Source organism: Rhyacophila brunnea, unplaced genomic scaffold (assembly GCF_057557595.1).
Source record: "Rhyacophila brunnea isolate RB1 unplaced genomic scaffold, BYU_Rbru_1.0 scaffold_5, whole genome shotgun sequence".
NCBI lineage: Eukaryota > Metazoa > Arthropoda > Insecta > Trichoptera > Rhyacophilidae > Rhyacophila > Rhyacophila brunnea.
Window position 1 is genome coordinate 38,522,192 of NW_028233170.1, and position 26,574 is coordinate 38,548,765.

A 26,574-nucleotide genomic window follows, 5' to 3' on the forward strand; every position below is an offset into this window, starting at 1 on the left:
TCAACAATGTTAATATTGCAAGTTTCGTGGTTAGTAAAAAGATTTCCAAGAGAGGAAATCAAGAGTAAATTGAGAAATCGATTTATTGATGAGAACCTGGAATCGTGCTTAAAATTAAATCAACAACATACGAACCTGACTTACCCAAACTTTACAAGGAGATGCAAGGCCATTATTCACATTGAGTTTGTCAGTCATTGTCATGATTCAATTTTATGGATACCTTACTTACAATTTAATTTTTATTAATAAATAAGATCATTATTACGTATGATATTCAGTTTTATTCAGTGTACCTACCTATCATTTAATTAGGACTTTAACAAAAGTTTATTAAGTAAATTAGCAGTGTACCTACTTACTACCTACGTATATAATTTGAGTTTAAGAAATTTGGCTCTCAAAAGAAATCTCAATCGTTGTACTGTTGATATTTGACTCTATTGACTAATGAGTTTGCCGACCACTGGGCTAGGGTATTTGACGGGCTTCCTATCCACCGCTTAGATTAAAGGCAGTGTGAAACACTACATTAACGTTTTTCAAATTGTGTTTTAGTTCAAATTGAGGGTACTTATACAGTGAATTATTGGCGATTTTCAATACATCTACTTTAATAATGGAGCTGTCGAGTATCGACACATAATAATCAGAAAATATATTGGACATTTATATAAATTAAAATGTTCATAGTCTTGAAGTATAATAGCGCCGCAGGCGACTTTTTTTACTATTAAATCTAATTTATGATGTGTGTTTATCTCACTTATCTGGTCAACCCGACATGCCGGGCTCCCCACAGCCCGGGCCCCCAGGCTAGAGCCCTGTCAACCCACCCCAGCCATGACTTATACCACTCCGGAATTCGTGTGGACACCGAGAATTTCATTAGGGAACGGGTTTCTAAAAAAACCTGACATTAGTGTTTCGAAATTTTTGTATTAGAAATTAAAATCTAAGAAATATTACTAAAAAGGGTGCTGGAGAATTACAAATCATTTTTTGCCGTGTTGTTTGTCCTAAGCCCAAAGTATAGTTTATTGGCTTTCGATTTCAATATGTAAAATCATTCTGATGATTTTCATATTTTGGGGGGGGCCAAGGCCCCCTGCCCCCCCCCCTGGGTGCGCCAATGGTTCCGGCTCCTGGATCATAAACTTTTATTTAGCGTTCGCGGGTTCGGAAGAATCCATGCGATTCTTCGAGCTTCACGTTGCCAAGGGCGCCATTCCCCCCAGATCCCCGGGGTTCCAGCGGCTAGCTCAGGAGTCCATCGAACCCCGGATTCACAAAAAAAGAAATTATTCGGTTGGAGTGTAAATAAAACACAGTCCTTCGTGCTCGTAACGTGATATTGTTTATATTTTACATTATTTTTAGTTTTACAAATTATATTTGGGATTTTTACAGTTGTAGTCGTCAGGTCCGTACCTATCGGTAAGGGGACGCTTACTAACATCCTTTTTTTCTTTCTTTTTAAATTCCTCGTACCGACGCCATCCAGCAAAAAAAAGGACTCTCGTGATTGGCCAAATTTTATCGCGTGATCTTTGATTCGGCGAATCACGAGCCTGACCCTGGCGCCGGCGCGCGAGGATTTCACGCACAATGCGCGGCAAAATTTATTATATTTAAATCCTTATATTTAGTCTTAAAATTATCTCTTTCATCCATCATCATTTTTACTTTTTAAATTAAAAAGAAATACTTACGTGGTTGAGCAAGGAATCAGATTAGATGTTTTATGAAGCCGTTTCTAGAGGTCAGGGTTACGTTTCGACTTAAGCTACTAAATGATTATTTTACACCGGGAGAAGCCCGCCTGTAACAGGGGTGTATCAGTACTGATATTAAAAAATTTGTAACAACCATAAGTGAAAAATCATTAATTAAAGTTCTATCTAACAATTTTATTACACATGAAATTAATATGGGTAGAAATAAAAGCCTTTCCTAAATATTGGTTTATCCAACTGTCACAGAACACTTATATACCGTGGGTATACTAGATATTCACATAGTAAGTATCATCCTTCACTGGCCACTCGGTTCCAATCATTTAAAGCAGATATTATCTGCAATATTGCCAATGGCCATTTGGATGTTGTGTAAATGTGGAGAAGCATAGAGTAATATGCTTTGAGAGTGTGGAGATGTGGAGAGTAATGTTTATGGATTGTGTACATACATATGACCACGGTATAGCAAAAATTCAAATGTTGTTCTTCAATGTCTGTCTGAAAAACAAAAATCTATAAAAAACCTCTTCGTGAGGTGGCCCAGATCCACAAAAAATTGTATAGCCAATTAAATAACCCCGAATATTATTTTTTACACATATATTAATTGATTTCTCTAATAACTTCGATACCCCCGTGATGGTCGAACGGCTTACCTTACTTAAATCCTGAGTCTGGCAATACACATTGTTTTTCAATTTGTGTTTGGAGTCACCGTATGAACCTAACAGGTTGAGTGAGAGGTTAACATCCATTTCTCGTAAAAACAAAAATCTGTTAATACAAACCTCCACTCCGTGTAGGCCCAAATAAAAAAACTTTAGTATCGGAAAAATCTATGAGAATTTCATTGAAGTAAACAGGAGCAAAATAATAACACCAAACTATAAATATTTCGAAATTTATTTTTGCAGTTTGCATTACATTAATTACACATTGTAACATTGGAATGTTTGGTACAAAGACAGAACAAAGCATTGCTAGCAGAAATGTTACTAATATTTATGTTAATAGTACGTTTTGAATATCATACCTATGTGACGTGAAATCAACCTCTTGAGAGGAGAGGACATTGATTTATTTATTATGGCAGGCGCAGCCAAAAATATGATTGTATGACAAAAGCCGAGCAAACCGGCTTTGTACATATTATATAAAATATACTTCACAGCTGGAGTTACCTGACCATAATAATACAAGAGTATTGAAAAATGAACCACTACAGTTACTACTACTGATTTATTAATGATAATTCATATTATTATTTTACGGCTCGTCATAATAAAATAAATACTTTTATTGCATATTATACTATAATTAATATGAGTAGGTACCTCTGTCGATCGAACGAGACAATTTCTTTGGAATTAGAGGTATTATATTATTTGTTTTGCATTGATACATCCGATATGTACTATTATACAAAATCATGGAAGCATTCGCAGAAAAATGAGATATGGTTGTTTCAATTATGCACGTATCCCCATATGCATTGTTCAAAATCCTAACAAATCGAAAAGCTGCAACCAATATTTTTATAAAAACCTTAACATAATAGTTTTTTTATATGTATCCTAAAAAAAGAATGCGTTAAGTACATTTACGACGTATGCCGTATGGTGTATGGAGATTTACAAAACGTTCACTGCTCTCGATCAATTAATAGATTTGAATATTTTCAGCAGCGGAGAATATTGTAATAGGCAATTGCAATATATATTTAAGGACATGAAACAAAAGAATGTTAAGCGAGTCTCAAAGGAAAACGGAAAAGTGTAGGTTTAACTAGAGAATCGTTTATCATCGTAATATTATTGGGACAAAACAAATCTAGCTGTAAAATCATTGCTCGCTTGCTGCATTTCACACAATTTATTCTTTCTCATAATCAAATATATTTTTAAGTAACTTATTCCATAATAAATATCACATCATGAGCATTATACGCTAGTATAAGTATGGTAAATTGATCCACGAAAAAAAACCGAATGTAGGATTTAAAAATATTTCACAATTAGAGTATCCCGTCACCTCTGTCAAAAATGCACAACATTAATTTTCACAATATTTCAAATGGGTAATAATATATTAGATGCTACCAAAAAATATACTAGTATACATAGCAATACTGTATAGTGCAGGGTTGGCGAACCTTTTTATGTACGTGTGCCAAAATTTTCCAAATATTATTTTTCAACTGTCTGACATGCCGAGCAGTTTTTCATGAGTAAAAAATAGTTTTAACCGATTTACTGCAGAGCATTTTAATTACTTTTTAACTATGGCGTTCGCGCTGTAAGGATTAAAGATTCTATAAAAAAAATGATGATGTTCTAGATACCACTCACAGAACATAGCACACATATAGCTTTATCACTTTTTTCAATTACGCCATACATTTCGGTCCAACAATTTTGAAACTGTCTTGCAGAATTACTACTTTGTACTAGCTTCACCAAGCTTTTGTTTCTTATTTGGTGCAGTCATTTTTTGTGGGTAGAAATGAAATTGTTTGTTAATGTATTAATTAGTTTGATTCTTATCGCACAAATTGACACGAGAATCGCTCCGATCGGATGAGGCATTCTCTCGCTCTAGTGGTCTCAAGCATCGTAAATCAATCAAAATTAGAGGTTCGCGGCGTGGCATCCTCCGTCGCCTGATGAGATTAGTGTGATAATATTACAATATGTGATGCATAAAGACTAAGAACCGACCTATGCAATTATATATTTACATTAAACGTCATGCTTATTCTTGGAGAGTATTTGGCTGCCATTTTTTATACAATGCAATCTGTCATTTATTATTACAAGTATTTTTTTCTCTTCGAACGTGTGCCATGCAAAATCATCTGCCATAGGTTCGCCACCCCTGGTATAGTGTATAGTATGTTATATATTATATTATTTGAGGACAATATTCATATTCATGCTCAGTGTAAGATTAACGAGTTAAATCTGTTTGAAAATTTAGTCTTGATTGTTTTTGATTTTGTTGTAAAATCTAAAATTAAAATGTCTTTATCGCCTTGATACCTTATAGATTTGTTTGAGAACTAATTAATACACTAATATTATAACAAAATTTATTTTTCAACAAATTAAATACATATAATTATCTTAGCACGCGGACGGCCGGATCGTGCAGCATTTCACTCATGAACATTTTTTGCAGCTTTATCTGAATATTATTTTAGATATTGAGAGTTTAGTATATTCGGTTAACCTCCCCGGGTGATTATGAATAGTTTTGATTATATAATAATAAGCTGAGAGATTGCTAAGATGTTTGGAAGTATTTGGAAAGTGATTTTACACAATTTGGAGATTGTTATTTTTTCAACGAAACATGCGTAACTTCATGAAAATTAGTGAATACAAAAATATGAATTAGAATATGACGAGTAATTTAGTAATGTATTATATTTACAATGCATCATGTGTTTTATACATAATCAAAAAAATGCTAGATATCAACAGTAATTGACGTAGGTATAATAATTCTTGAATAATTGTAGAATGTATTCATAACATTATCAACTTTTGTGTCAATTTTCGAAATGATCAAAGACTCAACAAAAATATATGAATGTGTAAAAACCTAACAAAAATCATAAATGTCGACAATTAAAACTGATAAAAATTTTCTTTACCGTAAAGCACAAAATAATATTCATTCCGAACGAAACCCTTTTAAGGGGGATGCGTATACTATCAGAGGCGAAAAGAGGCGGCACCTAACGGAAAAATACAAAGCTTGCAATTTGAGATTTTTTTTGATAATTTACAATTTCAACTGTAGTTATTAATAAATATGTATCTGAAAACACTAAAAAGATTTTTTTTTTTTTTAAATTTAAAGATAAACTGGCAATTGTAAAAAAATGTAATAAAATGTGAATTCGTTGCAGGGTCAAATCTTATTATTACATTATATTTTATGGCCATATTTATTATTAAAATTTAGTTTATTAAGTTTTAGATTTTTTGTCGTTTAGATTTTTGACTAATTCATCGTTTTAATATTTTTTATATATATTTTAAAAAACATCGATTTTTATAAAAATATAAATGTGTATAACTTGAAATCTTTTTTATTTATATCAACTCGAGCTTCAATATTGTGACCATGCCTAATCAAGTTATACACATTTATATTTTTATGAAAATAGATGTTTTTAAAAATAAATATAAAAAATATTGAAACGATGAATTAGTCAAAAATCTAAACGACAGAAAATCTAAAACTTAATAAACTAAATTTTAATGATAATTATGACCATATAATATAATGCAATAATAAGATTTGACCCTGCAACGAATTCACATTTTATTACATTTTTTTACAATATTGTAAGTTTATCTTTAAGTTTAAAAAAAAATAAAAAATCTTTTTAATGTTTTCGGATACATATTTATTAATTAATACAGTTGAAATTGTAAATTATCAAAAAAAAATCTCAAATTGCAAGCTTCGTATATTTCCGCTAGGTTCTCTGCTGGCATGTGTCTCCCCCTTAATAAAACTAGTTGAACAAATCAAATAGGTATTAGTAATATTTTAAAAGTCAGTACATTTTACTTATTCCCTTCCTGGATGAAATAAAGTTACGAGGGTGGGTCAATAAGTCCTTAGAAAAGCCGACAGGTGGCGCGACTAGTACTGTAAGCGGTTTGTTTTCATGCAGCGGCACTACCGATTCAGTATGCTGCGAAGTTTCAATCAGATTGGTCGGGTTGTTGTGTGTTTCTCGTAGATTTAAAAAAAAAATTTGCTTGTGGAAAATGGAAAAATGGAGAAAATTGAGTTTAGAGCTGTTATTAAACATTTTAATATAAAAGGGTTAACAGCAAAGGGAATGAAAAATGAGTTGGATTTAGTTCACGGCATATCTGCTCCTTCACTTGCAACTATTTATAACTGGTTAAATGAATTTAAACGTGGTCGTACATCAACAAAGGATGAACCACGCTCAGGACGTCCTGTAGAGGTGACTACACCAGAAATGATCAATAAAATCCACGATATGGTGTTAAGTGACCGAAGATTAAAGTTGAGTGAGATAATTGAGGTTACAGGGATCTCAAAAGGTAGCGTCATTTCTATTTTACATGACAAATTGGGCATGAAAAAAATTTCTGCAAGATGGGTGCCGCGTTTGCTCACAGTCGACAATAAACGCAATAGGGTGGTGGCCTCTAAAGCCCTGTTGTCGCTCATGCAACGCAATCCGGATGAATTTTTTCGTCGCTTTGTGACTGTAGATGAAACATGGATACACCACTATACTCCCGAGACGAAAGAACAGTCAAAGCAGTGGATTGCGAAAGGCGAACCATGTCCAAAGAAGGCGAAAACCGTAAAATCAGCTGGTAAGGTTATGGCTACTGTATTTTGGGATGCACGTGGAATTATTTTCGTTGACTATTTGGAAAAAGGAAAAACAATAACAGGGGATTATTATGCATCTTTATTGGACCAGCTAAAAAACAAAATTGAAGAAAAACGGCCTCATTTAAACAGGAAAAAAATCCTCTTTCATCAGGACAATGCCCGTGTTCACACATGTTTACGATCAATGGCTAAAATTGAAGAATTGAAGTTCGAATTGGTCGATCACCCACCGTATTCGCCAGATTTAGCCCCCACTGACTTTTTCCTTTTCCCAAACTTAAAAAAATGGCTAAGTGGACAACGTTTTTTTTCAAATGAAGAAGTCATCGATCGGACAAATGCTTATTTTGAGGACCTTCCGAAAACTTATTTTTCTGACGGTTTAAAAAAAATTGAGAAACGTCTAACCATGTGTATTGAGCTCCAAGGAGATTATGTTGAGAAATAAAAAAAAAATACAAAAATAAAAACTGTTTTAATGCTTTTTTCTAAGGAATTATTGACCCACCCTCGTATTAAAGAAATTATATTCAATATGTTTTTAAACATTTACACAATGCAGCTAAAAATTTTACTCTTCTCATAAAATATTAATTCAAATTATCAGTTTAGGCCTGATGAAAATATTTTTTTAAACATACAATTAATCTCAGTAACATAATAATTGTATTTATTAATATAATTCAAAATCACACATAAATAATTATTCACGGATATTTCATGTTTACAAAAAGAATAAATATTCGCCTCGATTTGATTAAATTATTTGTTTGCTAAACTATCTTGAATACGAATAAGATGTAAATATGTATTGTTATTTATTATAGAAGTTCAATTCACATACAAAAAAATCAACAAATTTTATGTGATCACCTACAATATTCACTAAATATGTCATATGAGTACAGGTACTTCAGATCGGTTGCCAGAGTTTTATATTCCACAAGAAGTCGGCGGTTTTACAAAAACATACTCAAAATGTGAGAGCATAATTTTATTTTCAAAAGCATACTTTTGCAAGCAAACAAATTGAATGCACCTAGTCCTAGATAGTCCTAGACAGTCGTAGATAGCTGCATCACCCTCATTTAAATAATCATTAGTTAATAATAATACATAATCGACTAAAGTAATGAATGGAACATAATATTAAAAAAACACAGAACAAAATTTACATTTTAGTAGCTTCAGTGAGAACTTTCAAATTAAAAATATATATATTACCGGAATCAATTCAGTTTACATTTTTTCAATTACCAATAATGTTACATTGTAAGAGTATTAATTTTACACCAATCACATTTCCGCCAATATGCAACAGACCCATTTAGACACGGATGGTTTCTTAATCAAGTAATTATATATGTAGGTATATTATATCAAAGCTGAACGCTCGTTGAATAGAAACATATTTTATATTTGTTATCTTCATCCGGTAGGGCGATCAATTTAATTACTGGCCATTAGAGGTGAGATGGAAATAAAGCGGATGAAACTACCCATACTCAATAACTCATAACTTATTCCAAAAAACTTATGATGATATCATCGCGAGTCGCTGTTCTGTGCACTCGCCAGTTGGTAGGCTTTCAAAACTATTGACATTAAATGCGCGCGAACGAGATAGCACTAGAATATAGTTATATTTAAATTTATTAGTGTATTGCGTTCGAATGTATGAATAATAGGTCATAAATTTTGTGTCGCAGCACAGTGGTGAGATGACGCACAGGCTTAGGCTTGATATATGACCGCTCAAAACATGTTTAAAATATTTAAAAAAAAAATCACTGTTATTCATTTTTTTTAACAAGAATATTGTAACCCAACAGAAAAACAACTCATAAATTAAATGTGTTATAATAAATTGGACTATTTGACAAGCGGAGCTTAGCGTATTTTTAGGGATTCTATTGAAGCCGATACACAGTCTGAGTTCCCTGAACCGATACGTATTTAAAATACTAATATGGAGTTGGTTTTAGTTTCAGTTGAGTATGAAACTTTTGTCGCATACGCATGCCAAACGCTCTATATAGTATTCCAAATACTAGTAAGCATTTTGGAACAAGTTTCGATACTAAGTATTTTTTTATACTGGTAGTAAGTATACTTAGCCTTCAAAACCGACCAGTTTTCCCACCTCTAATGGCCATGTCTAAAATAGTTCTGTAACGAAATCTTTTCACTGTATCAAATTGTTTCGCTATACAATTATCACCTTCCATATAAAAAAAACACTATTTATCTACTAATACAGATCTCAAAACTTTAAATATACAATCTCTGAGACGGTATAATAATTGAAAACAATGGGTACATAATATATACTTGACCTTTCCAGTCTAAATGCGTACATATCAAGCGGTGCGCTCGTGGTAATTTTGCAATTGTCATCGGTAACTGTAGCTCATTCGGAAGGCGTGAGGTCTTTTTCCACTTCTCCCTCGGACAGTATTTGGGTTAAGAGTTCGTAGATGGGTTCGAAAGCTTTTCGACAGCCGGCGTTGGACAAGAGTAGATAGTCATGCATATCGTGATGACTGATGCTCCCGTCCGGCTGAACAAAGTCTTTATCGATGGACACAGATTCTACTCTAAGCATGCTGGACGCGGCTTCTTGAATGAGTTCGTTAATTTTGTTATTTTTATCTCTAAGTTTATTAGGGTGCTGTCCTCTAGGAAGTAAACTCTAAAAAAAGCACACAAATTGTTACACAAAAAAATACTATTCCAAATAATTTGCCTAACTAATAATACTACCAAAACAAAATATTCATGTATAAATAAAAAATATAATTAAATATTAATAACATTATTTATATAAAAAGTTTCCTTTCAAAAATATAAGTACACCGCCTAGACTTGTTGAAAACTGAATTCTAATTTCTAGGAACATAAATCTATTTAATAATCGATAAACGATAAGCATGCTTTATCTTACAAAGGCCTACAAAATGTAATTAAATATGACAGTATTAGTGCACAAATGTGCCTAAAAATAGACAAGGAGTTATATTAAAGGATAATTACATTGAACAGACAAATGACTTACAGGAATCACTATGTAGACGTTTGGATGTTTTTCTCTTATAGTCCTTACTATTTCCATAATGCCCTCGGTTATCTCGACGGCAGAATAGTCTACATTATTTGTACCTACATGCAACACGATAACCTGAAATTTAAAACCATACAAGAGAATAATCAATGGTAATAGAAAAAAAAAGTGTATGTAAGGGGATCATTTTGTCCTTTTTAAAGAATATTAATACATAAATCTTCATGATAGAGACATCTGCAAATTTTTCAATTTCGAGATTAAATGCAAAACAACTGCAAAAGTCATGAACTTGATAATGTAAAAGTGAAGTAACTGAAAGAACATGCAATATAATGTAGATAGAAACCAAATATTATGGTGTTTTTTTTAGAAACTCTTTTCTCCTAACAAAACGACGACTTCAAACCCTAATATATCCAAAATGTCTTTTGCAGATGCTTTGGTTTTACACTCACAGTGCGATTTGGTAAACTACCATAAGTAGTACAATGCAAAAATGCCACCCTTACGAGACACCATAAAAATCAATAATAAGTAATAACTGATTTTATTATTAGATATTTTGTTTTAATAACCCCCCTCCCAACCGTCATTTTCCTGCATGATGTTTAAATCAATTGAATTACCAATACTTTAGGTGCTAAGTTGTGTAAATCAACTTTCAAAGTTTGAGATGCGATTGTAAAATATAGATAACTTTGAATGAACTCTTATTCCCATTCAAATTACATACGTTGCTATGAAAATAATAACAACATTTTATACACAAAATGATTATAACTTTTCATACAGAGCAGTTACATTTTTGCATCCTGTATCAATGTGGTGATAGATGACATGAAAACAGTCCTTGGCTCATTTTTGCTTATATCTCAATATCTCATGTGTTCTTCTTTAATCCACATCACCTCAATTAATAATTTATCATATTTAGATAGAATAGAGCAGCGCCATAAACTGATACTTTTTATTGATATCTAATGATTTATTTATTTATTTAAAAAAGACACGTTGAGTACATAACAAATTATTAATTCAGGACGTTCACAACATGACATTTAGAATAAAAATTACAAGTAATCAGTTAGAGAAAAAACCAGGTAGAGAAAAAAACAAAGCAAAAAATAGTTTTATACAAAAGAAATAAAATTAAAAAAACAACAATAATTCAAAAATAATACAAATTAAACAATAAAACAGAATATATAATGGTCGCCAAAAATATCTACATCTCTAGGGAGTGCATTGACCAGCCGCAGAGCCCGCGCTATTGGTGCCTGGTGAGCCTGACGTAAGGAAACAGCTTTCACCCAAAATAGGTCATGGCTGCGACCTCGCATGTAATTGACGGGTGCATAAAAATTCAAATTTTCTAGAATATCGGGATTGAAAACTATACCACGTGAGAGCAGGGAAAAATGCTTTAAGAGCAGAAGTGACCCACGAGCTTCAAGAGAATGAAAGGCAAGCATGCCTTGAAGAAAGTTAGTCGGAAAATACTTGGAATATTTGAGAAGGTGTCAAAAGGAAAATAATTATACTTTAAAATAAAGATGACGAAGAAATTTTTTCTGAACGCGCTCTAAAACAAGCTTATAGGAAACCTCATAAGGACTCCAGATAATGGACCCATACTCAAGAATACTGCGTACTAATGACACATAGAGTGTACGTAAAACAGTTGGATTCTTGAATGGCTTGGCTTGTCTCATGATGAATCCTAGAAGCTTGCTCGCACGCAATGCCGTAGAAGTGATGTGGGAGCGAAATGATAAACGTGAGTCAAACAATATGCCAAGATCTTTAATTTCTGATTGACGCTTCAGTAATCTATTTGACATATTATAGTTGAATATAATTGTAGATCTTGATTTCGAAAAGCTAATACACACACATTTGTCAGTATTAAATTCGAGTTTATTTTTTTTCGCCGAAATTTCAATTGAATTAAGATTATTTTTTAATATTTGACAATCTAATTCACTGCGAATTGACGCATATAATTTTAAATCGTCTGCAAAGAGTAAAAACTGGATTCCATTTATAACATTGACAATGTCATTAATGAATATAAGGAACATAATTGGGCCAAGATTTGATCCTTGGGGAACACCTGAATAAGTTTGAAAGACGTCAGATCTACACCCCGCATACTCCACATATTGACAGCGATGCGAAAAGTAAGATTTGAAAAAGTTGATAAAATTTATAGATCCACCTACTGCACTTAATTTGTTAATGAGAATATCATGATCTACCCAGTCAAAAGCCTTTGACATATCTGTATAAATTGCGTCCACTTGACAATTTACGTTCAGCGAATGTGATATGTACTCAATATACGTCATAAGGTTTGTAACTGTTGACCGAGCTGATCGAAATCCATGCTGAGCGTCAGTCAGTTGACCATCTACATGTTTATAAATATACCTATGCAAAATGTGATTAATTGACAAATTATGTGATTTATATATTATTTACAGTGCATAATTTTATTCAGTGATATTATATTATAAAAAATTTGGTTATTCCTGTAGAGAAAAATTTACATAAATCATTTTTTTAAATCAGTATTATTTGGAGTCCTCACAGGTTCATCCACATAATGAAGTCCACAATATTTTTTTTTAATTTCTGTATTTAAGGACATACTGATTCTTCCCTTATGATAATGACAATCAAAAGAAATTCCCAACACATTTTCTTCTGGGTATGCTGCCAATACAATCCATATCCACATAAGAGCGATTTTTATGTTAAAATATATTTTTGTACAGTGCTGCGGGCAGTGTTGCGGCACGTCCTGTTCTTTAAGCATTGTAGAGATAGATTGACTCGCGCGGGACTGCTAAATCCACGATTATTTAACAAATATAAATAAGACGTTTAGGTTACTTGTTCAATTCAACATGATATACTCATGTGCTGAATTTTACCAATACACTAAGCATCAGAAAGAAACTCTTATGATAAAAAATAAGCGAGAATTGTGAAAAAATAGTTTAGTTTTATTATTTCGATAATTAAAAGTGTTTTATAGTTTGTGTTGAGTCATTAGAAATATTGAAGTGTTTTTTATGTTGTACCAATAAAATTGTAAAAACATATTTGAATAAAAGTATATAGTGATTTCCGTGGCCCCACATCCTGAAGCAGGCCCTCTACCTATCACTAAGGTTAAAGGCAGCGTGACGCTACTGTCCAACAAGATCTTCTTGGCTACGTGTTAACAAGCTCCTCCCATTTTCGATTATAGCGCCTTCCGGTTAGCGACGAGTTAACCACGTGTTAAAACTGTGAACTAAACAAGCTCCTCCTATTTAGTCGACGACAGCGACTTCCGGCTTGTGCCTAAATCTTCTTGTTGGACAATATGTAGTAGCATTTTTCAAATGGTTTTCGACGTAAAATTAAGGCTATTCAGCGTATTAACAAATATTAACCAAAAAATGCAATTACACAACCACATATATTAAAATGTTGATACGCCTGAAGAAAATTAGTTTTTACGATTAGAGAAAAATTGTGATGTGCATTTATCTCACTTATCTGGTCGATCCCCCAGGCTAGAGCCCCGTCAGCCCCCCCTTTGTGGGGGCCATGGTGATTTCCAAAGTTCAGTCCAATTTTCGCTAAGCAAATCGTCTCGAATGTCTTCTACTGAGTAACCACCGATCAGCGTATTTTGAAGGATCGAAAAGTGTCAAAGGTAGTCCGACGAGTTTGATGAATATAAGTGCCGAAACTGTGGTCTTATAGGTGTTTTGTTTTTTACATATTTACACTGAACTTAGTACTTTTCCATCCAACATAGACTCCATTCGTTTGGGCATGTTTACATGTTCAGTGCAATGTACGGATAAATAAATACTTCACCCCAAGGGGTTTGAGGCGGCCCTGTAATTGTATAGTCAAGTTCTTCTCAGGTACCACTGTATGAGAGACTACTTGTATCGAAGGGACAAAAGTGTGTCACTCTTGTGGTTTTGCATAGTAATTTGCAATCATATTATATTATGGATTATGTTAACTTACGCTTCAAATTGTATTGTTGGTTTGCGATCAAAATTTTAGAAATAACGAATCATGCATGGTGTCAGAAATATACCTTAGGTTTCACATTGTCCAATTCGCCATTGACTATTCTCCATAAAATATTTTGAGTCTGATCTTTGTGAATACTGAAGTTGAGAGAGTGTAAAGGAGCAAACCATTGGTTCCATACATCAGTATGACCGAGAAATTGAAGGATAGAATCTCCAAGAAATATAACTTCAGGGTCCTTATCTCGGGCATCCAAAAGGAATCTATTATGCTGAAACAAAGTTTCATAAACGACATTAATGTGTAAATATTCAAAGGCTTAGTGAGCTGTGGTAACAGTATTTCAAATAGAATAGAGTGATAAAATATTACAAGACTTACAATACTCATCCACCGGTCATCACCATCATCATCTTTAGGGGCACAGGCAACCGAACAAGAATTCATCGCTATAGATTTTAATAAAAGAAAAGAGTTTTTACACTTTAATTAGAAGTTATAAGGTATAAAAATAAAACAAAATTATAAACAAGACGGCCGTGCCAAATGTCAACCGAGTATCCACAACAATGTTGCCAGATGCTTACCATTAACACCGCTGACATTTATTATCTATGACTGACCACTTCATTTTTTAGCAACCCAGGTTTCACCTTTTATCATCTTCAGAGGTGTATACCTACGTAGAATTTGATAATAGTGTACGGTGAAATCTGCGTCATTCAAACCAGCATTAATAGAAAAGTGCAAAACAGAAGTTGGACGTGGCAAAACTATTAGGTACCTACCTATAAATGAATGCACATTTGTTTTATATCAACCACCGATTAAATTTAAATACCTGAGTGGGTACCAATGTTATATAAAAAAATATTTTTTAGAAAATAAAAAATATAATAATTTCAGTTTTGGATAAAAATAGATGGCTGGAAATGGGATAATATGTTCCATAGACTAATAAACTATTGGTAAAAACATTACAATAGCCATAGCCAATCAGGTATACCAACAATATAATAAATAAATCGCCTAAATGTCATTGGGAAATTTAGAGTAAGCGTATTTTCGTATGTCAGAGGAAAAAAATTGTTAAGCGATTCTCTGAGCTGTCTTTCACCATCGTTTGTGTTTAATAACAATCGAAGACAAACGAATGTATATATTAGAGTGCTATCATATGTAGACATTGTTTCCTCTGTCGAATTTGCTTCGATTCCTTCAGTAGACTATGCCTCTCTTCGGTAAGTCCCAGAAAAGTCCTTCAGAGTTGGTTCGATCTCTGAAGGATGCCGTCAGTGCCTTAGAAAGAGGAGACAAAAAAGCAGAGAAGGCGCAAGAAGATGTCAGTAAAAATCTGGTGAGAGCTTGTGATTGGTAATTGCAGTGATTCATCTAACGTTCCTGTCAATATTGTTTTTATCTTACGATCATTATTTCAGGTGTTGATAAAAAATATGCTATACGGGACGTCTGATGTTGAACCGCAGACCGATATTATAGTTGCTCAGCTGGCTCAAGAATTATACAACACAAACCTTCTACTCCTCCTTATCCAGGTAAAAATATTATTTAATTATTATTCATCCTCGAGATACACCCAGATTAAGAAGGTAAATGGTAATATTAGTTTATTTTTAAGCAGATTGTATACTTAATCATATGTCTTATTTATCAGTTGAAGACACATCCATTAAAAGTACACAAAATGTAAGTAGGTAAGTACCATTACAGGCCAGTGACACATCATGATGAATAGTATAATATCGACATGATGAATTGTGCAAGATGGGACAGGAACATAACCTAAGTGTCGTCTGGTAATCACCAAACATATCTGTGTGACATCGATTACTCGAAGCTCGAGGCACGATCTGAAGTCAGGTTTTGGTCATGCAGGACGATTTTAGGTTCAATCACTTGAAATGTAATTGCAGCTTCTTTTTTCTTGTACTGACCAAATGTCGCCAGGAAGTAAAATAATCTCATTTTACAAAACCGTCTCCCACGAAGAATTTTATGAATTTTGATTAGCTGCTTACTAATAGTTATAATTATAAATGACACCCGCTGTGGAGCGTTATATAGGCTACAATTCTCACCTCTTGTTCAACAGGTCGCGGGTTATAACCTTCTCATTGGGTCAATTTTACATATCGTATTTTTTCAATCTATGTGTGCTCGGACCGAGCGCATTGATTTAAGGGTGGAGGCTAACAATCATTCCTTTGTTAAAAGTCTTTAAAATACCTCCAGGTGCTTAAGCTTTGTTTTTTTATGGATACCTCCATTTAAACATTTCATATTAATACGACTGCAATAGCTCAAAATTTGAGGGCTTAGTATCAAACAACACTGTCTACAAAAGTGCAACTTTACAGGAGAGCCAAAAATCGTTATTTTAGATTCTTGTAACTCAACAAGGGAAATGTTTATTTAAAACCTAATGTTAATATTTTATAATTTATTGTGTATTGTACATTTATCTTGCTTATGATGATGTTAAAATTTATAGGGATAGTTTTTAAAAAATATGAAAACAAGGGTAACTTATGTAGTTAGCGTTAAACTTTACTGACGATTTAATAAGAAATTAGAAAAAAATTGACATAACGTTGTTTGACTATCATGTAGCCGTAAATGTAAAATAACGTTATCTAAAAAAAAAAAAAAACACTTTTTTGTAGATAACGTTGTCTGACTTTAAGCACTCGAAATGTACGTAGTCATCATATCGGATATAATAAAAATGTTCGAGCTCCCATTACATCAATTTATTCACTGAGCAAAGAATGATGACTCTACATTTATTTTTGTGTTTATAAAGCAGTTTTTTCTCATGTAAGATTTTATTTTGTCACTTTAGAGGTTTTAACAGCTCAATGACAATAAACTGAATAGATTCCTTTCATAATCTTTGCGTTACACCTTCCATGTTACAATCGAAGCACATCAGTCACAAGATGAGGTCAATACATATTAGAAAAATATGACGTCTGTAGACATCATTTTTTCACACCCACGATGGCCGCGCGGCTTAAGCATTGGCCTGTTGTGTCGTGGGTCCCAGATGCCACGATGCCAATGCATTTTTTTAATACTTTTAGCACCTTTATGTAGAATTGAAATCATTTTCAGGTAATTCTGTTTTGTATGAAAAGTTATTTCGACACCATTATTGGTTGCTAGGGGTCTGGGGTCCTAGCAACTAAATTATTAATATATACGTGCGTTACTATGGAAATCAATATGACATGTCAAGTACAAATTTTTTTGATCGTTTAAGCTAGTCAAGTCAAGTTTATATGGTTCAACAGAAAATTTACAAACGTATATAAAAAGTTCTTTTTATCTTGTAATTATTTAATGAAGGTTTCAAATTTATTACTAATGTAAACACTGTTCGTTGCATTTCAGAATCTGAACCGGATTGATTTTGAAGGAAAGAAAGATGTGGCTCAAGTATTCAATAATGTTCTTCGTCGACAAATTGGCACAAGATCACCAACTGTTGAATACATATGTACTAAACCCGAAATTCTCTTCACCTTGATGTCTGGGTAATGATCCTTTGACTCTTTTGTTAATTGTAGTAATTAGACGGCCTTATGGTGGAGAGGGTTCACAACCGTCTACACCTAGCGTAGAACCGCCAAATGGTGTATTCGACCCCCTGCTCGTCTTTCGACCTTTCCACCATAGAAAATGTAGCAGCTAGTTGACGCGCTATGACTGAACAGGGTAAGGGGACATACATATATAAAAACACAGACGGTGTTAATTGGCGTGCAGGCTTATCCAATAGAACAGGATCATCAGTAAAATTATTTCTTCTCTCAAGGTACAGAATTGACATGCTTTTAGTGTTCAACCAAATTGTTTTAAATATCGATATATTCCACTTGCATGACAATGAGGTTAGAGATAAGTTGTTTCATAACTCCTTACGATAGGATTTATTTAGATCACTCGGTGTAGTTATTTATATGTATATAATATCATTTCCAGTGACGTGTGGTGACTTTTGTTTGAGATTAGGGCATCCAAACAGGGTAACTGCGCGCTTTTTTAAATAACCGAAAACCGGTTAATTTTACACGCTTAACTAGATTCATTGTACCTAAGTATACGAACCAAAGAGACAAACTCAGCCAAAATCGTATGTGTAAACTACTTTGGAAACAGCGCGTCGTGACAATAATCAACAACATTAATAAAGTCACCTGCCTAATTTACTTTATTACCTACTGACCCTTTTCAGTGGTTGCCAGACTTTAGGACTTCACAGACAAATTCATAATTTGAAATCCCGCGGACCACTAAACGAATTTTTTAAAGTGTTAAATATATTTCCAAAAGTGATCAATAAACATAAAATGCACCTAGTTAATAAAATAAAATTATTAATTGTAACCAAATTATAAAAGCTTTATTAATTTTTTTTTTATTTTACCGAGGCTTTGACTGCGACTCGCTGTCACATCGCCTCTTCTCTTCTAGAAGGGGATCCGCCGATTAGGTCCTCATTCCTATTCTGTTAAAGAACTTTACAATTTTGCTAAGCTCTTCCGTCTTACCCATCGCCAGGGCACCTTTCAATTCGTTGACATTCTCATAGATATCCGCAATTCGCAGCTGTACTCTGTGAAGTTCATATTTAGGGCATTGTACTACTATATGTACAATGTCCTCTAAAACATCAGATTCATCGCAGAGCTGCTATTCGCTTCTTCCATGAGGACATCAAATCTTTTGCCCATTGTGTGCCCTTTTCTTAGCCTCATTATTAACTTAAGCTCGTTCCTCTTCAAAGGAGACTACAAACCAGGGCACCAACCGTGGTGATGGTAGAATAGACTTACTCCATTTTCCCTTTTCTAATGATTTCCTATGGTGAAAATCTATCCACATACTTTGGCACATTTTCTTTATTGCCTCATTCCAGTCCAGGTTTTCTGTTATCCACTTATATGGCACCCCTGAATAGCCAGCTTCCTTTCCCAGATCATCCGTCCTTTCATTGCCCTCAATACCCATGTGCGATGGGATCCATTGAAGGCATAGATCTCCTCCTCTATTTTTCTTAGCGTCGATCTGGTCAAGGATGTGGTATGCTATGTTTTTACTGTTATGTGAGAGAGTAGCTGCGGCAAAACCAATATAAAATAAAATACACTAAACCCCCCTTAATAACTCAACTAATATATTGAACTCAATACGTCCGTAAGCATCACCTTTATTGAATTTTTTTGTTTTTAAAGATAGAACGGTGAAACTTTGAACATAAAAGATACTTTGTGATGTTATCTTTTTATTATTTTGAATAAATAACTAAAAAAAATAGTATTTTTGAAGTTATGTGTGTTAGATATTATATCTCTTCACCACTGAATATTGAAATGTACAGTAGGCACACTTGTGTGGTAGTCAAAAGAGTTTTGTGGCTCAAAACCATTGATCACAGCACCTTTGATGGTTTTAGAATGCTTTTGTGTACTTAACTCATTTTCGCCAAATTTATGGCTTGACTCCTTTGACATCTATGGCGACGATATACGACAGGCGCAAAAACATGTGCAATGCAGCTAGCACACGTCTTACAGGATTGAGATGATTTCATGCATCTTGCAGCAATCATTCGTCCAAGTCACTTATTTTTCTGGGTCGGTTTACTGTGGATTAAAAAATACAAATAATATCCACATTTCTCTGCAGACCAGCCAAATTTTCTCCTAGTTAGGTCAGTCTATTTGTTCGGTCAAATTTCCTAGAGTAAATAATAGCGCGGCACCCTTTAAGGATTACGTGTATTCCTCTTCTTCAGCTGACGAAGTGTCCCACGGCCATCTATAGAGAGCCATGGGATATCCACAAATTCCTTTGGTTTTTTTCATAATCCCCTAAATTGAGTACATGTGTCATGTGCGTAAATAATGTAAATGAAAAAATGTCAAAAACAAATGAGTCACTCATTTCCAAAAATGAACTGAATATGCAATTTTATTCCTTATTTTAAGTGGCACACACATGTTCTCACACATACACACATATGTTCTCACATATGCTCACATGTTCTCACACTTGTAAACACATGCACACATTTCTCATTAATTAGGAGGCGGGCTAAGGCCAGGAATACACGGGCAGCATCATGCTGCTGCTGCCGGCAGTTGCATCTCGGAAACCCCCAATTTTTCATACAAAACTCATACTGGACGCACACACTGCTGCAAACGTGCTGCCCGGAACCGCCGAGTTGCGACAGTCGATTTGCTGCCGTGTCAAACATACACTCGCAGCACTGGCTGCCCGTTATAGCAACAATCTCTCGCCCCGCCTAGTTCTGCGCACCGTCATTCCAATCTGAGTTTTTACCAAAGATGGATGACAATAATTTTGACACAGACGCTTTTATAAGTGACATAAAAACTATGAGTGCATTTGGAATCTAATTGTGAATCATATCATGTGACATTGAAGTTAATGGCCGCACTGAACCACACCCTCCCCGCACCATATCTGGTCTTAATCGAGCATATCACGGGCCCTACGTTTGGATGTGAATCTTTTTTTTTTGACTGGGAATGTCTCAGTAGCAGTTACCCAAGACTAAGGTTGCCATGCATTCAAATGTGCTTTAACTGAATTTACAATTTGACTTTAAGTTAAGAATACCCATGGGAAAGATGAGCACGTAGAGTCAATATTAAAAATTATTAGGGACATATAGTTACACGGTTGCTAAAAATAATGCTTGGGCTACTTTATGTGCTAAATAATATATTAAAGATTTTGATAAGAAAACGGTGAGACCGCACTCACGCTGACACGTTTGCTGCTAATCACAGCAATATGAGCTGCCTTCGTCAGCAGCTCGTTTGCTGCCAGCAGCAGCAGCAAGATGCTGCCCGTATATTCCCAACCTAAGATCCACATTGAATTTTAGATGAAAATGCATTTTTTTAATATGACAAGTGTTGTGTAAAAGTTATTTCTGTTCCGCCCTGTAACTACAGACTCTATGGATTGCACGCCACTGTTCTTATATTTTAACACTTTTCATTGTTTTCTTTCGTGTTATCTGAATTCTTAAGCAAATGATCTCGATGCAAATATAGTAAGTTAATGGCTGTTATAGGTACGAGCATCAAGAGATTGCCTTGAACGGTGGAACAATGTTGAGAGAGTGCGCGAGGTACGAAGCTTTGGCCAAAATCATGCTCTACTCTGAAGACTTCTTCAATTTCTTCAGATATGTTGAAGTTTCAACATTTGATATTGCCTCAGATGCCTTTTCTACTTTTAAGGTGAGCGTAATGTTACATTACTCTTCGATTCACTTAGGAGTGTCTTTAATGTTTCACATTCACATGTTAAAGCATCATAATGTAGCTGTATCAAAATGACATTGTATTCTGTGGCGTGGAGCAATACAAATTAATTTTCTTACGTCCTTGATATTGTGAATGTGTATTCTTTACGGAGTGAAAGCGTCTTAAAAAAGAATAGAAGACTAGTTTGAAAAATTTGTTAAATTTCTATGAGACGGTACCACAGTTTATAAAGTAAAATCACTGCTGACAAGTATCATTCTTCAAATTACTCTTATCAAAATGTCCGACACTCAGGTAACGTTTCACAGCCATCTGAAATGTACACGTCGGTATTTGCCGCAGCAATGGAAAAAAAACTAGTTGCGTGCCATCAGAAAACACTATTTGAAAAAACAATAGTCACGCAGATCAAAACCCAGTCAGTGAAGTTCAGCGGGACTCTGCACCAGCGTTGAAAACTGTTTATTTTTTGAAAAATGAGTTGAAACATGGCCATACTAGCAACCGAAGATGATTAGCACTCCGGACGCGAATTGAGGTGATCACGGAAAGAATCATTAAAAAATGCCAGTGTTGTAATAAAAGACCGCTGAGTGTATGTACGCTAGATACTGAGAGTGTGGCATCTCAAGTGAATGGGTGTACAATATCTGTCATGAAAATATTATGTCTACGTGATGGGTGCTGCGATTGTTGAACATTCACCAAATATGGAATGGGCATTACAAAGATTTTTTCCATTGGTCTATGACTTGAAACTTGATCTGATATCTGATACTACACACCGAACAGCAATCAAAACAATGGGCAGGGATTGGTGAAAGTGCACCAAAGAAGGGTGATTTCGTCAGCTGGAAGGTAATAGTCACTATTGTTTCATTATGATTGATTACTTGGAAAAGCGCAAGACAAGATGGTGGATTATTATGCGACGTTATTGGATCATTCGAAAGACGAGTTGAAGGTAAAACAGCCAATATTGTTGCACATAAACTTTTTCTTTCATCAGGGCGACATGCTGTCCTACAAATCAACCAACGCAATGGCAAAATTGCATAAATTTGTTTCTCATCCACCGTATTCCCCAGGCTTGGCAATGCCACCTTCCTTTACATGAATTTTAAACTTTTACTTGATGGGAAGAAATTTTCGGCGAATCAGGATATCATCACCGCAATGTGTGTGTTGTTGCCCTAAAAGAGGGCAACATATTATATTGAAAAATAAAATTGTTTGGTTTAAAAAAAATGTGTTCTACTTGGTTTTTTACAAATTAGTAAAGCGTAGTAACTTGTTATCAAAAATATGTAGGTAGTAAATTCATTGACTTGCATTTTTTCTAAAACAACTTAATCACATGTGTGATATCAAATGAAAATTACAATGTGACTTCTATATTATGGCTGACATGTCATGGCCAGTAGGAAGCTAAAAATACCCTCCCCAGCTCTTTCACGTATATGCCTATGACCTCACTTACAGCGAATACTTCCATTTTACACTAGACGCAATGCTCTTGATGTCAGTCACAATATTTAGACTATGGAGCCGCCTGCGCGAGTAACTTAATTCTTAATGTTGATTTGACTTTATGATTTGCAGGAACTTCTTACTAGACACAAATTACTGTGTTCTGAATTTTTGGAAGCCAACTATGACAAAGTGTTTGGCCACTATCAACGCCTTCTTAATTCAGAAAACTACGTAACCCGAAGACAGAGTTTAAAGCTTCTGGGCGAGCTGTTACTCGATAGACATAATTTCTCTGTCATGACGAGGTATATTTCGAACCCGGACAATCTGAAACTAATGATGAATATGCTGAAAGAAAAATCTCGCAACATTCAGTTTGAAGCTTTTCACGTGTTTAAGGTGAGATCACAATTATTGCATTATCCTGTGTCATTCATTGTGCAATTATTTAAATTTACTAGATGTTAATCGAGTTATTTTTTCAGGTGTTTGTCGCGAATCCCAATAAACCTAAGCCGATATTGGATATCTTGCTCCGTAACCAAGACAAATTAGTGGACTTCCTTACAAAATTTCACACCGATCGCTCCGAGGACGAACAGTTTAATGATGAAAAAGCTTATCTAATTAAACAGATAAAAGAATTGAAACCGTCAGACCACTAACATTCAATGCATTTGGCAAAACATGAACATACCCTTCCTTCTTTACCTTCTCTAAAATGCCTTTGAATTGATAGAATATGATATTAAAAATATAGTTACATACTTTTAAGTTTATGCGAGACATCTTTTTCATCTTTTCATTTCATGTTATCCTAGGACCTAGTTCTACTGTAAAATGAGTGGTCCCGCGGCGTCGTGTTGCGTCACGCTCGCGCGGGTACTTTTATTTATGCGTACTTTTCATGTTTGATGATTGATAAAACATTCTATTTAGAAATAATTATTATTTCAATGAAATAAGTTCCTCTTATTTATTGTATGGATAACTGAGCTGACTTCTTTTGTTGTGAATTTTGCCAGTCAAAACGATTTGTACGGTTCAATCTTCACAAAAACCTAGTCTGCTTCGTAATATAAATTATACATACATTTCTGGTTATTAAATATATCGCCCCGCATTAAAGATGGGAGCGAAAAATAGTAATGTCAAATAATATTTTAATATTAGTTTATGTTTAGTTTTTTTTTTATTATACATACCTTATGGCTACTTTTCTTTAGGTGCACATTTAGACGAAAGTAGAGCCAGCCATCTTGAGTTAAAATTATTATAATATACTTATCCGTTGAGTAATATTTTACAAACTTGTATTGTTGACGAATGAGAGCCTTCGAGAATGTAATCACGATGAGTGCTTACAAAATTTTATTTGTATAAGGAAAAGTAAGTTAATAAGACAATTAGTAAAGATGGAATGGTGAAAATTGTACATGTTTTCCATTTGTACGATATTTTGTAAAAGATAGTGAAACAATCACTTAATTTAGATATTTTAATAATTACGCAGTTGTCGTAGAAAATGATAGAATGGGATTAAACGGCAATCAACTTACAATGACAGATCCGCCGACCGGAGCGGAAATTATAATATAAAAACAGTTCATTATTTTTCCTTTCATTGCCGACTGAAAAAGCTAACATTCAAATTCGCTTTCCTTATATGAAAATTAAATGGAGTAATTCAAATCGAAAAGTTTTCCATAAATCTGTAAACATAGGATTTAACCTAAATAAGATGTATATTTTTGGCTTTAGATTTTTATGGGCTTATGGGGTTAAGGAATGTAAATTTTTATATATTTATTTAAATGTCTACATTATAATTTAAAGGATTCCAAAATAAAGGCACACTTTTTATTTCATCAGTATGTTATTCTGTAGTATGATGCCGTGCTGCGTTCACTTTAATGTACTGAATTATTGCAACGGTGGTCAGACATCAACATACGCGGTTTATGTTTTCAGTATGTAATGACCAAACCTTATCTGCAGCATTCATCGATAGTTTGGTGTTATTTTCTAACGAAATGCAATTAAAAAAACATTTTTGGAAGTAACAGTGTAAACTATAATTCAACCAATAAAATATATTTATTAAATATTTAACTGATGTTTCATTCCACAAATGCACCGGTTAACCGGTTCTGTGCCTTCAGTGAGTTTTCTTGCTCTATGAGGCTGTGATCGATAGGCCACATATACGAATTTCACGAGTTATCTTGTCTGACTTTAAACTCAAATTACTACCCACTGTCGATTGATTTGCATAATCTAAAAAATTAAACACACAGCAACATCTGTTTGAATAATTATGAAATACTAAGCCACAAATTATCGGTATTACTGTATTAGTAGTATGAGCTTCGCTCTACATTCAACATGTGTCCTTAAAAATCTGCGGCCTGTCAGATACTGCCATAGTAATATCATGATGCATAGAAAAGGTTAATACATACCTACCAGTGGTGAGGTAGGCTGTTAACGGGATGTATGCCACAAGCGCCACAGAAAATGAGCATGTATACACGCTGTACTCAACACTTACTACACTTAGTCCGGCCGGTTGTTCTAAATAAATTAATATATTATACACAATATACTGCCATTTCTTGTAATCATGGTGACATTCTTAACTGATATACAAGTCTTTATGATATATCTACTTTTAATATATTTCTAAATAATGTTTCTAAGGTTTTATTCTTTGATAAAAATTCGTGGCCTACCGGTACCACCATTCTAATACCTCCTAGCATTTCACTTTATCAGTCATACCTATTTGTTTTCAAGTATAATTTGCAGGTGTTGCTGGTTAGTTTTTAAAATTTAATTAAACTCTGCCTAACCTAACCATAATAGTTTAGGCATACTATAGACAAAATGGTGCACAGTTTTTCAGTCATACTTGTTTTCATTGGATTAAGATTAAGTACACACATCATATTACAGATGGTGTTAGTTAGTTTTTAAAATGCATTAAGCCCTGCCTAATTCAAACCATAACCAATAAAAAATATTCTATCAAAAAAATATCTAAAATTATGCCATTAAACCAAACCATACATAATTTTAGATGACTATTATCTACTATGGCTTGGATGAGGCAGGGTTTAAATAAATTTTAAAAACTAACAAACACTATCCACACATTGCAGTCTTTGAGGAGCATGCATAGAACATCAAATTACCTTCAATCTAAATAATACCAATTTGCATGCATGAACGTAAATATTAGTGTCGTCACACGTCAGTATTATGAGTATTATACCAATTTTTTAAATATTTATTCCCTTATATGTAATAATTAAAAAATTTGAAGTTGTCAAAAAGTGTGGAATTAGTGTCTGAAATGCACAGCATAAATTGAATAATTACATATGAATAGGTAGTTAATAATAAATTATAAATAATTTCTTTACTACTTTAGTGTTTTTATAATAGAATTGAATATCGGACAAAGTATACCCAATAAATATTTATTAAGAAATCGAGTGGCCACACAGTTTCGCTTCTCGCAGCT

At 33.9% G+C, this 26,574-nt stretch overlaps 2 protein-coding genes across 2 annotated transcripts; one reads left to right on the plus strand and one right to left on the minus strand.

Moving 5' to 3' along the window:
• Positions 1-7,406: 7,406 nt before the first annotated feature.
• On the minus strand, positions 7,407-14,813 carry Paf-AHalpha (Platelet-activating factor acetylhydrolase alpha). Its single transcript, XM_085955292.1, has 4 exons — positions 14,626-14,813; positions 14,309-14,515; positions 10,192-10,314; positions 7,407-9,828 (listed from the first exon to the last, which is right to left on the minus strand). Exons 1-4 carry the CDS (start codon positions 14,689-14,691, stop codon positions 9,547-9,549), a joined length of 678 nt encoding a protein of 225 aa, XP_085811418.1. The 5' UTR covers positions 14,692-14,813; the 3' UTR covers positions 7,407-9,546.
• Positions 14,814-15,268: 455 nt separating this feature from the next.
• Mo25 (calcium binding protein Mo25) lies at positions 15,269-25,160 on the plus strand. The gene is made up of 6 exons (XM_085955579.1): positions 15,269-15,601; positions 15,684-15,800; positions 17,659-17,801; positions 21,380-21,548; positions 23,178-23,447; positions 23,534-25,160. The coding sequence occupies exons 1-6, from the start codon at positions 15,473-15,475 to the stop codon at positions 23,711-23,713; spliced, it is 1,008 nt and encodes a 335-aa protein (XP_085811705.1). The 5' UTR covers positions 15,269-15,472; the 3' UTR covers positions 23,714-25,160.
• Positions 25,161-26,574: the final 1,414 nt, after the last annotated feature.